The sequence below is a fragment of the Brassica napus genome, unplaced genomic scaffold (assembly GCF_020379485.1).
Source record: "Brassica napus cultivar Da-Ae unplaced genomic scaffold, Da-Ae ScsIHWf_1202;HRSCAF=1721, whole genome shotgun sequence".
NCBI classification, from domain to species: Eukaryota; Viridiplantae; Streptophyta; class Magnoliopsida; order Brassicales; family Brassicaceae; genus Brassica; species Brassica napus.
In genome coordinates, this window is record NW_026014625.1 from 28,770 (window position 1) to 41,295 (window position 12,526).

General features: G+C 32.9%; 1 protein-coding gene across 1 annotated transcript; it reads right to left on the reverse strand.

Moving 5' to 3' along the window:
- Positions 1-4,186: 4,186 nt before the first annotated feature.
- On the reverse strand, positions 4,187-9,606 carry LOC106451629 (probable LRR receptor-like serine/threonine-protein kinase At1g51860). The gene is made up of 13 exons (XM_013893574.3): positions 9,421-9,606; positions 8,787-9,330; positions 6,931-7,409; positions 6,689-6,833; positions 6,523-6,594; positions 6,369-6,440; positions 6,191-6,274; positions 5,929-6,083; positions 5,607-5,854; positions 5,376-5,502; positions 5,236-5,301; positions 4,924-5,113; positions 4,187-4,832 (listed from the first exon to the last, which is right to left on the reverse strand). The coding sequence occupies exons 1-13, from the start codon at positions 9,500-9,502 to the stop codon at positions 4,424-4,426; spliced, it is 2,673 nt and encodes an 890-aa protein (XP_013749028.2). The 5' UTR covers positions 9,503-9,606; the 3' UTR covers positions 4,187-4,423.
- Between the last annotated feature and the right edge of the window lie 2,920 nt (positions 9,607-12,526).

Genomic DNA, 12,526 nt, shown 5'->3' on the forward strand with positions numbered 1-12,526 from the left:
GCAAAGACTAATATAAATTTACTATGAATTTAAGAAAAAAAAACATGAGAAACATGAGTTTACGGTTACCAGCTTTGCAAGCAAATCGCCATAATGATATCAAAATCTCACTATTTAATTTTACGTAACTTGCGCTCCACTACAATTCTAAACTTGTCGTAATTGTAATATTGGCTGATAAATCAACGCAGCAAAAAAAATATTACATTAATGATTGCCATATGTAATTCCATGGTAGTATTCCAAATTTATTTGTGTTTCCAAATTTAAGGAAATAATAGTTAAAATCATCATATTAAAGGATTTGACTTGTTCAAAATGTATATTAGAATTTAAAATTACATAATTTAGGAAACAATAATTGAATTCATAACAATTTTACACCTACCAAAAATACAAAAAAGTTATACAATCAATAACTTTGGAAATGTTTTCTCACCAAATGAATTTCATAGAATCCCATGATATTTATACATTCACGAATACAATTCAATTTGGTTTGATAGACACGAAACCGGTTTATTAAATCGAGCTGGGTGTTTGTTAAAAATCTATTTTATAATTTCAACAGATTTCAATTGATATACAATAAAATATATTAATATATTTATTTTATTGATATATGATAAAATATATTAACAAAATAATAGTTTAACTATATGGTTGACTTAATAATTCATCCCGAAGCCACTAAAATAATTTAGAGTAATGTTTGTATCATTATACTCAAAATAGCTCCATGACTTCTTATATATTTTATTGGGAATATGAAAAACCGATGATAATTATATATTGCCATTTTGATTTTAGTGGTTTGTATACATGATGCAAATGACCAATATATCATGCTGTCTTGATTTTATGTAAAAAAAAATAATCATAGAGTATAAAGGTGTTGGAGAGTTCCTCCTCGTACATGGTCTATGGTAAATCAAATTTTTTTTCGACATAGGACAAATCAATTTCGTGAACGTTCACTATAGAACTGGTTTCTAGATCTAATAGTGAGGATGCATATAATATATCATAATAATTAAAATCTAATGATCAATGGCAAGATATGTAATTAATCTAATAAAAAGAGGGTCTTTAAATATATGGTATGAGAGTGATTGTGGTGTTACCACATAGAAAATGACATTTTTTTATAATAACACATGAGGTAAAGGTTATTTAATAATAGTGTTTTTCAAATAATAATAAAAAAAAATAAAACAGAGTATCATAATCATTGGTTCTTCCATAGCACGCTTGTGTGTAAAAGATATATATATATATATATATATACTAGGGTCGGCCCGGGCTACACCCAGGTTTTTATTTAAATTTAAATTTTGATTATATATTTAGTATGTTTATTTTAAAATATAAATTTTATAATCTATCATAAACATATAAGTAGCTATCGACAAATATACAATAATTTTAAGTTATTCAATCTTTTTGTCTTACGCTATTCAAAAAATTTTGCATCCATTTTTTTGTTATTGAAAATTATATATAAGGTGAGGAGTAGAATGATCAAAAATTAATTAAATTTTAGTTATGGTGTTTAACTGGTTAAATTGTTTTAATATTTCAATGCACTTAAAACTATTTATAACATTTGTTTCCAATTAGTCTCTAAGTAATTTAATGGAATATCCTCTTAAATTTACAACAAATAGTATATTTTAAAAAACAATATTTATTTTTTTTTCAAAAGTTTATGATTATATAACACCAACAAAATTTACTTAACCCGATTTGCTTAACTAATTGATTTTAGTTAATGAATTAGTTAAATTTTGATCCGAAGCTTTCTCAATGAGAAAAAACTGAGTAGAAGCATTTTATGTTTCTTATAAAACGGTAATGACCTTGTTTGCTTAACCAATTGGTTTAGTTAATGAATTAGTTAACATTTAAACCATAGCATTTCTCTGGTTTTTTTAACTGTGTGTGTATAAGTGTTCCTACATATCTAATTATCTATCTTTTGGTCAAAACATAGCTAATTATTTAATAAATTTTTCTATCAAAATAACATAGTGATTTGATAAAAAAAAATAGTGATTAGTGTAAGGTTATTGTATGTTCTTATTCCAAAATGTACTAACGTTAATGCATGTTGCCTAGAATCGGTCCCGCACGTATGAATGTAATGTATTTTTTGTTTGAATTCTTTTCTTTTGTATGAAAATTTTATTTGCTTTTTGGATTTGTATTCGGATGTTTTGATTGTTACTATATATTTCCGAATGTTTCCAATTTGGTGTCTTTTTTGAAGTTACATTGAAATACCAATATTACATATTTCTTGGTATGAAGTTCATTCTTGCGTATGTTTTGTTGGTATTACATTTCTATAGTTTTTTTTCTGGTTTTTGGTCTTTAATATTCGTTGTGTTAATAGTCCTGATCTTTTATGGGTATTGTAAATGTGCATTCTAGCTTGTATTTTGTTGGTATTGCTTTTTTTCTATAGTATTTTCTGGTTCTTGGTCTTTAATATTTGTTGTGTTAATAGTCCTGATCTTTTATGGGTATTGTAAATTTTGTTTAGTTAGATTTTTCACTTTGTTTGTTTAAAATTTAGGGGATTAAATTATGATAATTGTCTAGCATATGCATGTATATGTCCTCCAGTGCTCATTTTGTTTTAATAAAAAATAATGATCTAATATTAGAAAAAGTTCCTAAATTATTATTTAGGATTCCTATTATTTGTAGGGAAAAAATATTCTTGCACGGTAGAGAAATATAGAAATTCTTGCACATTAGAGAAATATAGAGAAGGCACTTCATGTCTTCCATGTATTTTCATCTTCAGGTCGTGTATATATTATAGACTACTTGGAGACATAATCAAATGTAATCTGACAAAATATGTCACAACTTTGCATTTCTCAGGACTCAGATGAAATGAAATCTAACAAATTACTTTGGCTGATGGCTCTTTCAAGAATAGTTTGGTTCCTACATCTGTTCCAATCATTTTCCAGTTATTAGAAGCATCTTTCACAGAAAGCTATCATGTAATATAGAAAAAAAAATTGAAAGAAATTGACAATAACTGCAGCAAAATTAATTGCATCAAACAGAACGCTAATACTAAAAGAATTCGAGCAAAATTAGAAGCTCGAATTCTTTTAGTATTTGCATTCACAGAAAGCTATCATGTAATAAACGAAGCTGACATAGACATAGAAACGTAACGAAAGTAATTATCTCCATGATTGCAGACGGAAGAGTTTATGAAACTTGAACAACCTCTATTAGTGAATAACTTGACCACAGTTTCAGAGCGAAGATGTTCGAGGAAGACGACGGCGTGAACACAACTTGCTTTTAGGTTTCAATTAAGGTTTTGGGCTGAATTAACTTAATATATTGAGGGGCCCATATGACTTTTGAACAGAATCGTGAAATAAAGAAAAATAGCCGAAGTCCAAAGTCTTTTAAACCGTTTTGATTTTTTTTTTAAGTGACACGTGTCAACACCACAGAACACAAATTTGTGACCTGGATGTTGAGGTGGCTTCACCAAGAGAGAGCAAACTCTCTTTTATATATAAAGATATATTGAGGGGCCCATATGACTTTTGAACAGAATCGTGAAATAAAGAAAAATAGCCGAAGTCCAAAGTCTTTTAAACCGTTTTGATTTTTTTTTTAAGTGACACGTGTCAACACCACAGAACACAAATTTGTGACCTGGATGTTGAGGTGGCTTCACCAAGAGAGAGCAAACTCTCTTTTATATATAAAGATATGGGCCTGAGCAGGGAGAGTGAGAGAGCGAGGCCAAATGTTTCTTGCCATGTGGCCGTGGCTCTTTCAAGTAGAACATTTAGCATACATCTGAACTTTATCATCAGAAGGAGACTCCAAAGATCAGATATATGCTCTATTAAGCCAGATATTTAGCTGATCTTTAGTTCCTTGAACTAATGTTTCTAAATGTTCAAAAAGCAATACTGCTAAATTTTATTGAATCTACACAAACTGCATCAAATTATATGGATAATGATTCATTGCATCTATATATATAAAGATATGAACCATCATATTTACAATAGTTCTAAAAGAAATTGATCCATACTGAACAATCATTCACACCCTTTAACTAGATATATATAAATCAATCTTGAACTAATCAGCGGTGACTTGGACGTAAGATATGGACTAGTCAAAATAGTAGATATGTAAGATAGAGATTTTGTTTCTTCTATAACACAGAAGATTGTATACTTCATGGTCTAACAATATAGTTTATCAGAAGGAACACTCATCAGAATCTTATTAATTCAACACAAAAGAACAAAACAACAATTGGATTCTTTCCAAGAACATTGAACTGGAAACTTCACAAGGAAAGATAAATGCCAAAAACAAACAAAATAGTGTTTTGCCATAGAAAGGAATAGCACATATTTTCAAGTTATCTGGCTCCCGGGCTAAACTCTGAAGCAGAAGTGAGACTATTGTCAACTGAACCCATTGAGTACATCTCTTGGCTACCCTGTCTCCTTGCAATTTCCAAGGCGACACACTCGTTCAGCTCCATCACAACCTGTGCCATTGTTGGTCTCTGGTTTGAAGACGGGTTCACACAACCTAGAGCCAGCTCTACAATCTTCCACGCACCATTTGTGTCATAGTCTCCCATCAGCTTGGGGTCAACAATGCTCCTTATGTCTCCTTTGGTGAGCATGAACCCAACCCATTCATTGATATGAGGTCTTTCTCGGGTTTTATCAATCACCGGCTGGTTTGTTACTATCTCTAATAGCACTACTCCGAAGCTGTAGACATCACTCTTCTCGCTTAGCCAATTTGTTCTGTAGTACCTGAGATAGTATATATAGAAAGATTTCACAAACATTCTTCATTATTCATTTGAGAAAGGCAGACTCTTGATTACTCATTCAATCAACTCACTCGGGGTCTAGGTAACCAGGTGTACCCGCAACCACTGTTGAGACATGACATTGACCGTCGATTGGGAAAGACCTTGACAGCCCAAAGTCAGCAAGTTTTGCCCCAGACCGCTCATTCAATAAAATGTTGGTCGTTTTCACATCTCTATGGACCATAGGAGGCCTGCATCCATTGTGCAGATACTCCAATCCTGTTACAGATGGTTATTTTTATGCCAGTCTTTGCTTTCAAACCTCATAACCAGAATAGGCAACATTTTCTTGCCACGAATCAGAAAAAAAAATAGAGAGAATAAGTCAGAGATTGGTTCACCTTGCGCTGCCTCTACAGCTATTTGCATTCTGTTTTCCCAGGTTAGTACATTGCCTCCACGTTTTCCTGTAATGGGCTTTGAATGTTTTGAACTGTAGCGTTTTCGACTAAATTATAGTCTCTTTACTCAAAACGTTTACCTGACATATTCTCCCTCAGGTCTCCGTTTGCCATGTATTCATAGATCAGAGCCAAGTTATCTCCGTCATCACAATACCCCACAAGTCCCACCAAATGTCTATGGTGAACTCTTAAGAGAAGCTCCACCTGATAAGATTTATAAAGTTAGATTTTGATGATTATTCGAGAAACTTATCATTACTTTAAAAAAAAAGGATTAACCGTAAGGACATATTAATTTCTTAGCATACCTCTGCCTTGAATTCTTTATAGCCTTGAGCTGATGAATGAGAGAGCATTTTCACAGCTACTTGGGCATCATCCAAGTCTCCATGATACACTGTTCCAAAGCCTCCTTTGCCAAGAACCCTCTGGAAGTTATTAGTCATCCTCAGTACCTCGGGATACGTAATCCTGCGGTCCTTTGTTATGATTGATGGATTGGATGGTCTTGTCTCACTTTTACCTAAACTTGTTGTGACTGATGGAGGTCTTGGAGCTGCAAAAGATTACAAATTATATGATATCATGTTTCTTTAATCTCAAGAACTTGGTCTGGTGATTAAAACATACCCGCATTGCTTCTTGGTCTTTTCTTTCTAACGATGAAAAAGATGGCCAAGATAACTACCAGAGAGAACACCCCAGCCACTGGCACTGCGATAGCAAGCACTGGAACCTTTTTAGTTTTTCCTCCAAGAGTCGTGGGATTCAGGTTATCGCCCAGACTGTAACCATTAACAAGATATGATAGATTTATTGTGGCAATACATATACTTCCAACTAATTTCAGAAAAAAAAGTGTATTTGAACTAAGTGAAGTAGAAAAACTTACATTAGTGTTAAAGATTTGCTGTTTACCCTTTCCTGAAGAGTATCCGGAACTGTGAGATTAAGCTTCGGGTTTCCGCTTAAGTTTCTTTGAATGAGAAGAAAAAACACAGCATCTTTCAGAAGAACATAACAGAAAAAGCAGGTAGCGGACAAGAGAAAGTTGTGAAAAAGAAGCTCACATGAGTTTCAACAACTTCATATCAGCAAAAAAAGCTGGAATATCTCCTGATAAATCATTACTTGATAAATCTCTGTCAATTAAAAAGAGAAAGATCAGAGTTATTCCTTTCTCCCACAACAATCATGCATATGTAATACTAAGTTTCTGCTTACAGCTCTTTCAACTGTGTTAGCTTGGATATGTCAGATGTTATGGTACCGGTCAATCCGCTTTCCTTCAAGTTCCTATTATTTGAGAAAAAACAAAAAAAAACAAAGGATCCATAATAGCTATAAGCCAAAACTAGAGAACCTTTGTGATGAAGAATATAGAACTTACAAGGATGTGATCAGCGATGGCTCGGAGTCCGGATAACTGCAATTCACACCTTCCCACAGAAACAACTGAGGAGCACATGGATCTCCTTGCCAACTTAACTTCTTGCTTAAACCATATGTCTTCTTGATGCTCATCATAGCAGAAACTAATCATCACATAATTCAAACTCATTTCAGAAACCAGAAAACGGTTAAAAGATAGGCAACTTAGTTTACAGAATGGCCTAATAAGAACATGCTTACCTTCATCATTATCTGTCCCAAGCTGTGTAACGTCTACAACTGTGTAAATCTCTAGGGCGTTGATAAGGGGAGGAAGAGTTGAGTTACCCGTCATTGTGAAAGTGAAATTAAACACCCCGTCTGAGGAACTCACGGCGCCTGGATTGAAGATGGTTGAAATGCTGAGCTTAGGAGGCCTCATGTAGCTGTACCAACGTAAGCCACCGTTGTAAGTAATGTTGAATTCTCTGATGTCACTGGCTTTGAGTGTTTGGATTTCGGCGAAATGCATATATACATATGACTGCGCAGAGATGTCATCAAGAGTCCACCATAAGTACCATGTCTTGCTAGCATTCACAGGGATAGCAGCGGTCTTCATCACTGCTTGAGGCATATCGTAGGCGTTACTTGTATCGATTGGGAGGTCGGTGCTTATCGAGGTGGTTTCATTATCTGTGAATGCATTCCAGCCTCGGTCATGTATGTCCTCATCATACCTGAAGAAAGACTCTTTTTGTTAACTCAAAGTTAATACAACAGAAAGTTTTTGTTTTTGTAGATAGACTAAGGTTTGATTGGTAGAGCATTAGGCATTACCATTATGCTCTACTTTTAAAAGACTATTTGCATTTATAATTTTATAAAATTAAGGAAAAATATATAATTAATTAATTCATTTATTTTATTTAATAATATCATAAAATTACTTTATATCCAGAAAATAAAATTTTGAGTTCTAAAATAAATTTACAATAAATGTTTTTTTTAAATAGTATTTCAAATTTAAATTTATTTTAAAATATATTTATATTTATATTTATATTTATATTTATATTTATATTTATATTTATATTTATATTTATATTTATATTTATATTTATATTTATATTTATATTTATATTTATATTTATATTTATATTTATATTTATCTTTTATTTATATTTATATTTATATTTATATTTATATTTATATTTATTTTATATTTCTATTTATATTTATATTTATTTTATTTCTATTTATATTTATATTTATATTTATATTTATCTTTATTTTATATTTATATTTTATATTTATTTATATTTATCCTTATATTCTATTTATCTTTCTATTTATATTTCTCTTTCTCTTTATTTTATCTTTATCTTTCTCTTTCTATTTATATTTCTCTTTCTCTTTCTCTTTCTTTCTCTTCTCTTTCTCTTTCTCTTTCTCTTTCTCTTTCTCTTTCTCTTTCTCTTTCTCTTTCTCTTTCTCTTTCTCTTTCTCTTTCTCTTTCTCTTTCTCTTTCTCTTTCTCTTTCTCTTTCTCTTTCTCTTTCTCTTTCTCTTTCTCTTTCTCTTTCTCTTTCTCTTTCTCTTTCTCTTTCTCTTTCTCTTTCTCTTTCTCTTTCTATTTCTTTTCTTCCCCCTCCCTCTCTTATCTCTTCTCTCCTCCTTTTTCTCCTCCTTTTCCCTCCCATCCTCCTCCTGCTCTCTTCCATTCTATTAAATAGTTTAGCAAAATCATAGTATATTACTTCTATAGCATACTGATACTTGTTTTAACATCTGTTCTGGCAATCAAAGCGTAAGGCTCAGGCCAATATGACTTAGACCCCAAACATGTTAAATTGATTTTATTTTGTAAAGCAAACCATTTCTAATTGGACTCGAATATGTATTTCTAATAGGGAATCCAAGAGTTTTAGCCAACAGGTCAACTCTTCTTGATAAAAAAAAATATGTTTTTTTTTGAAAAAAGTTAAATTTCATATTAAAAAAAAAACGTTTTACAAAAGCTGTGTTGGTATCAGAATTTTTACATAAAAAATTATGTTGCGTATGGAAATTTTGTTTTATACTTATCAAAAAAAAAAGATTTTAGTTTATTATTACCTGATGAACGATAATGGATTGGACGGAAAGTATATTCTGGTGTACAACATCAATGATCCACTTTGGGTGTTATAACTGTTATTGTTCAATGGACGAAGTTCCAGTGAGGAAATGAATGGTATGGTCGGTCCTGTCTTAACAAGACAAACTTGAAGATTATCTTGTGTTACAACATGGAATATCTCATATGTCGAACTATTTGTTACTCCTGTTATGTTGATAGACAACCATTTGTTAGCACCAATGTGAAGATCAAAGCTTGGCAATTGATTCAGTTTGTCGTAGTTCCCATACAAAAAGGTTGCTTTGATCAGATACTTGCTGTTCGCTGTGAGGTTAAAGAGGTTGTAACAGTTTCTTTGACCCTCGGGGAAGCTTCTCAAGGACCAAGTTTGTTGCTGAAACCGAGTCTTGTATGCATCATTGATTGTCCCGACCAATCCACTGTCGACATAATCCGTGTCTGATTTGTATGTTATATTAGTACTCTTCTCAGTATATGTTGTGGTCTTAGGCACCAACCCACAATCCAAGCTGATGAATCCTGTTCAATATAAACAAAGAAAACACATTCAAAGGAGTTGTTAAAATATAGTTTTTGCAGCAAAACAGAGTATTGTATTTTGTCAAGAACCTGCTTGAGATTGAGCTTCGACTGATCCCAGAACAGTAAAAGAGATGATCAAAAGAAGCAGAAACCAATGAAGAAACTTCATTTTTCTTGGATAGGAGATGAGATTCAGAGGAGATTATTATTCATTGTTGATTGGCGAAGACTAAGAGAACTTAATATTGGTCAATTATAAATGGGTCAAGTGGAATGCGTAGACTTTGTGCCAAGTCTACTCTTACTTGCCTACGACGTTCTTTCTGGTTCTAGTCCTGTGAAGCGTGTAACTTCCAGTTGCATAGAGTTTTTTCGTCTAACAAAATAATACCACAAAAACTTTTAAAATGAGAAAAAAATATCGTTTTAAAATCCTACTTTTCTTTGTTTTTGTTGGAAAAGTATATATGCACTAAATATTTCTAAGGATATGACTAGTGAACAAGAGAATATTAAAAAACATTCAATTCTTCAAGATTCCTATAAATTTATACCATTACGTACATTCTTTCTCATTCTTTTTTTTTTGTAAAAAATAATGGAACAAAATTATTGTTTATTATATTTGGGAAGAAACAATTATTCTCACTCATTTCTATTATTTTATTCCTCTTTAATCTTTTCATATTTGTTCATATTATTTCTAAAATGGTCACAACCTAAATTTCAGTTTTTCTGCGGAAAGAGGACAAATAACATAAAGGGAATTGGAAATTAGGATCAATTACCATTAAAAATAACTTAAATTAAGTAACCATAGCTAAAATCAGCATCACTGTTATCTATACGAGAAATGAGTTTAGATAGTCATATAACAACTTTTTTTTCCCTAATTTAGACCTCAAGTATAATGAAAGATGCATAGAAAAAGCAAGTTCAATGTATGAGCCTAACGTTCTAGAAGACATCACATTTGTCTCTCACTATGAAATGAGTCACTTTAAACAAAACATTTGTCACTTACTCAATTTTGATGGATGGTTGAGATTAAAGGATAAATTTGTCAAGGAAGTAAGAGAGACTTGGTGAGAAAGTAATCAAAACTTGATGAGGAAGTTTGATCCCTCTCTCCACCTATAAATAATGTCTTTGCTCCATCCTAAAAACACGGAAAATCGAAAGAAACACATAATGAAAGGTTTGTAGGCAAGGGGAGAGAAGTCTTAGCTTCTAACTTAGAGATCAAGAACTCATCTTCCATAATCGAAACCGTTCATGAAGATTTCCGGATGAATCGAGGTGTTCTGATAATCCTCTTTAAAGTTCTATTATGTGATTAGCTTAGATGTTAAAGATCGTAGGGCTAAGCTTACACATTTTCTTATGATTATTCTTGAATAATTTAACCAATTGACTCGTCATTATAATGTTAACAAGATTCTGAAAAGTCTACAGCAGATGAAACCAATAAGAACACAAAGGATTCAAGACCAAATGTCTCTTTATTAAGAATCACTTAAACAATCTTTTACAAAGACTTGTCTAATCCGAATTACACAACACCACACGCGGTTTGTCATGGACCAATTCTTAATCTACCCTTTGCGTGAACCAACCCCTGTTGATCACGTTTACAAATCACTCACTTCCTGAACCCCGAAAACCCATGTGTTATGATTCTGTGAGAATACAATGTTGAAAGCTTAACCTAATCTTAAGTCTAAGTTTTCCAATATATTGCCACCAATTCTTTCCAATTGTGAAATATCTCTTTTCCTATAAATCAGCATCACCAAATCTTCTAATTTGTGTTCTGAGTATCTTCTAGTTTATGAATCATCCAAACAAGATCATCCAATGAAAACTCTCCACATCACCATGCTTTAGTTTTTCATTCCACATACATGTGTTACACACTATCGTCCATGTGTAACATAACAGCAACACACCAAACTTCAACATTCTTTGAATATGTTCTGTGATATAACAAACTAAGTCCCACATTGGAGAATTAGACAAGGAGTGTCTAATATATAAAGAGATGTCCAACTCTATTAGTACGAGGCCTTTTGGGAAGAAGCCCAAAAGTAAATCCATGTGAGCCAGTCTCTAAGGCCCAAAGTGGACAATATCGTACTAATCGAACAATATAGAGTTTGACATAGGCTTAATAAATTCCAACAATTGGTATCAGCGCGGTTGACGAAAAATCTACAAGAAGACCAAAAATACCCTTCGAGTAGGAAAGGGACCCATCAAATTAGGATTGAGAAGTGTGTGGTAGAGTTCAAGTCAAAAGATCTTGGAAGTCAGTTGTGGGACACGAGATGTGTGATCTTTAGTTTGAGGAGGAGAATATGAGATAACAAACTAAGACCCACATTAGAGAATTAGACAAGGAGTGTCTAATATATAAAGAGATGTCCAACTCTAGTAGTACGAGACCTTTTGGAAGCCCAAAAGTAAATTCATGCGGGCCAGTCTCTAAGGCCTAAAATGGACAATATCGTATTAATCGAACAATATAGAGTTGAAGATGGGCTTAATAAATTTCAACATGTTCGAGCCATACTCCAAAGCATCACGTCAATCAACACTCTCTTTGTGTTAATGCACCAGCATGCCAAGTTCCAAATCCTTAGGCTTACAGATTCAAGTCATGCATTTACCTCTGACTTTTAAATCTTAATTAAGAGCTTGGGTTGAGCAACAGTAACTAAAGAGTAAAGCCCATGCTCATCTACAACAAATGGATCATTCAACGTGTTGGAAATGAAATGGAGAGTGCTTTCTCGGGATTTACTTCTTCTTCGTCTCAGTGTCTCTCTCTCCCACGGCAGGAGCATATAGCCATATACAGCCACCAAGGTATGGACCGAGACCGTTAATTACTTTAGGCTTTAGGGACCATCTAGTGGTGGCTTAAACACATTCTCTCTTGACTTCATAAATAATGCCTTTAACTAGTTAGCTCCTTGTCAGATGACGGGTCGTGGCGCTCTGGTCTTGATCACGGGACACGCTTCATGTGGGATTATCAAGACTGGGGCAGGGGTCGTACCCCTGATAATTCCAAGTCAGGACGAAACCAGTCGGAAATGATCCAAAGGAAGAAAGCTGGCTCGGTATGAAAGTGGCATATCCGAGAGCCGCACAGTCTTCCGGAAAAAGCCAGTGACATCCTTCTCCATTT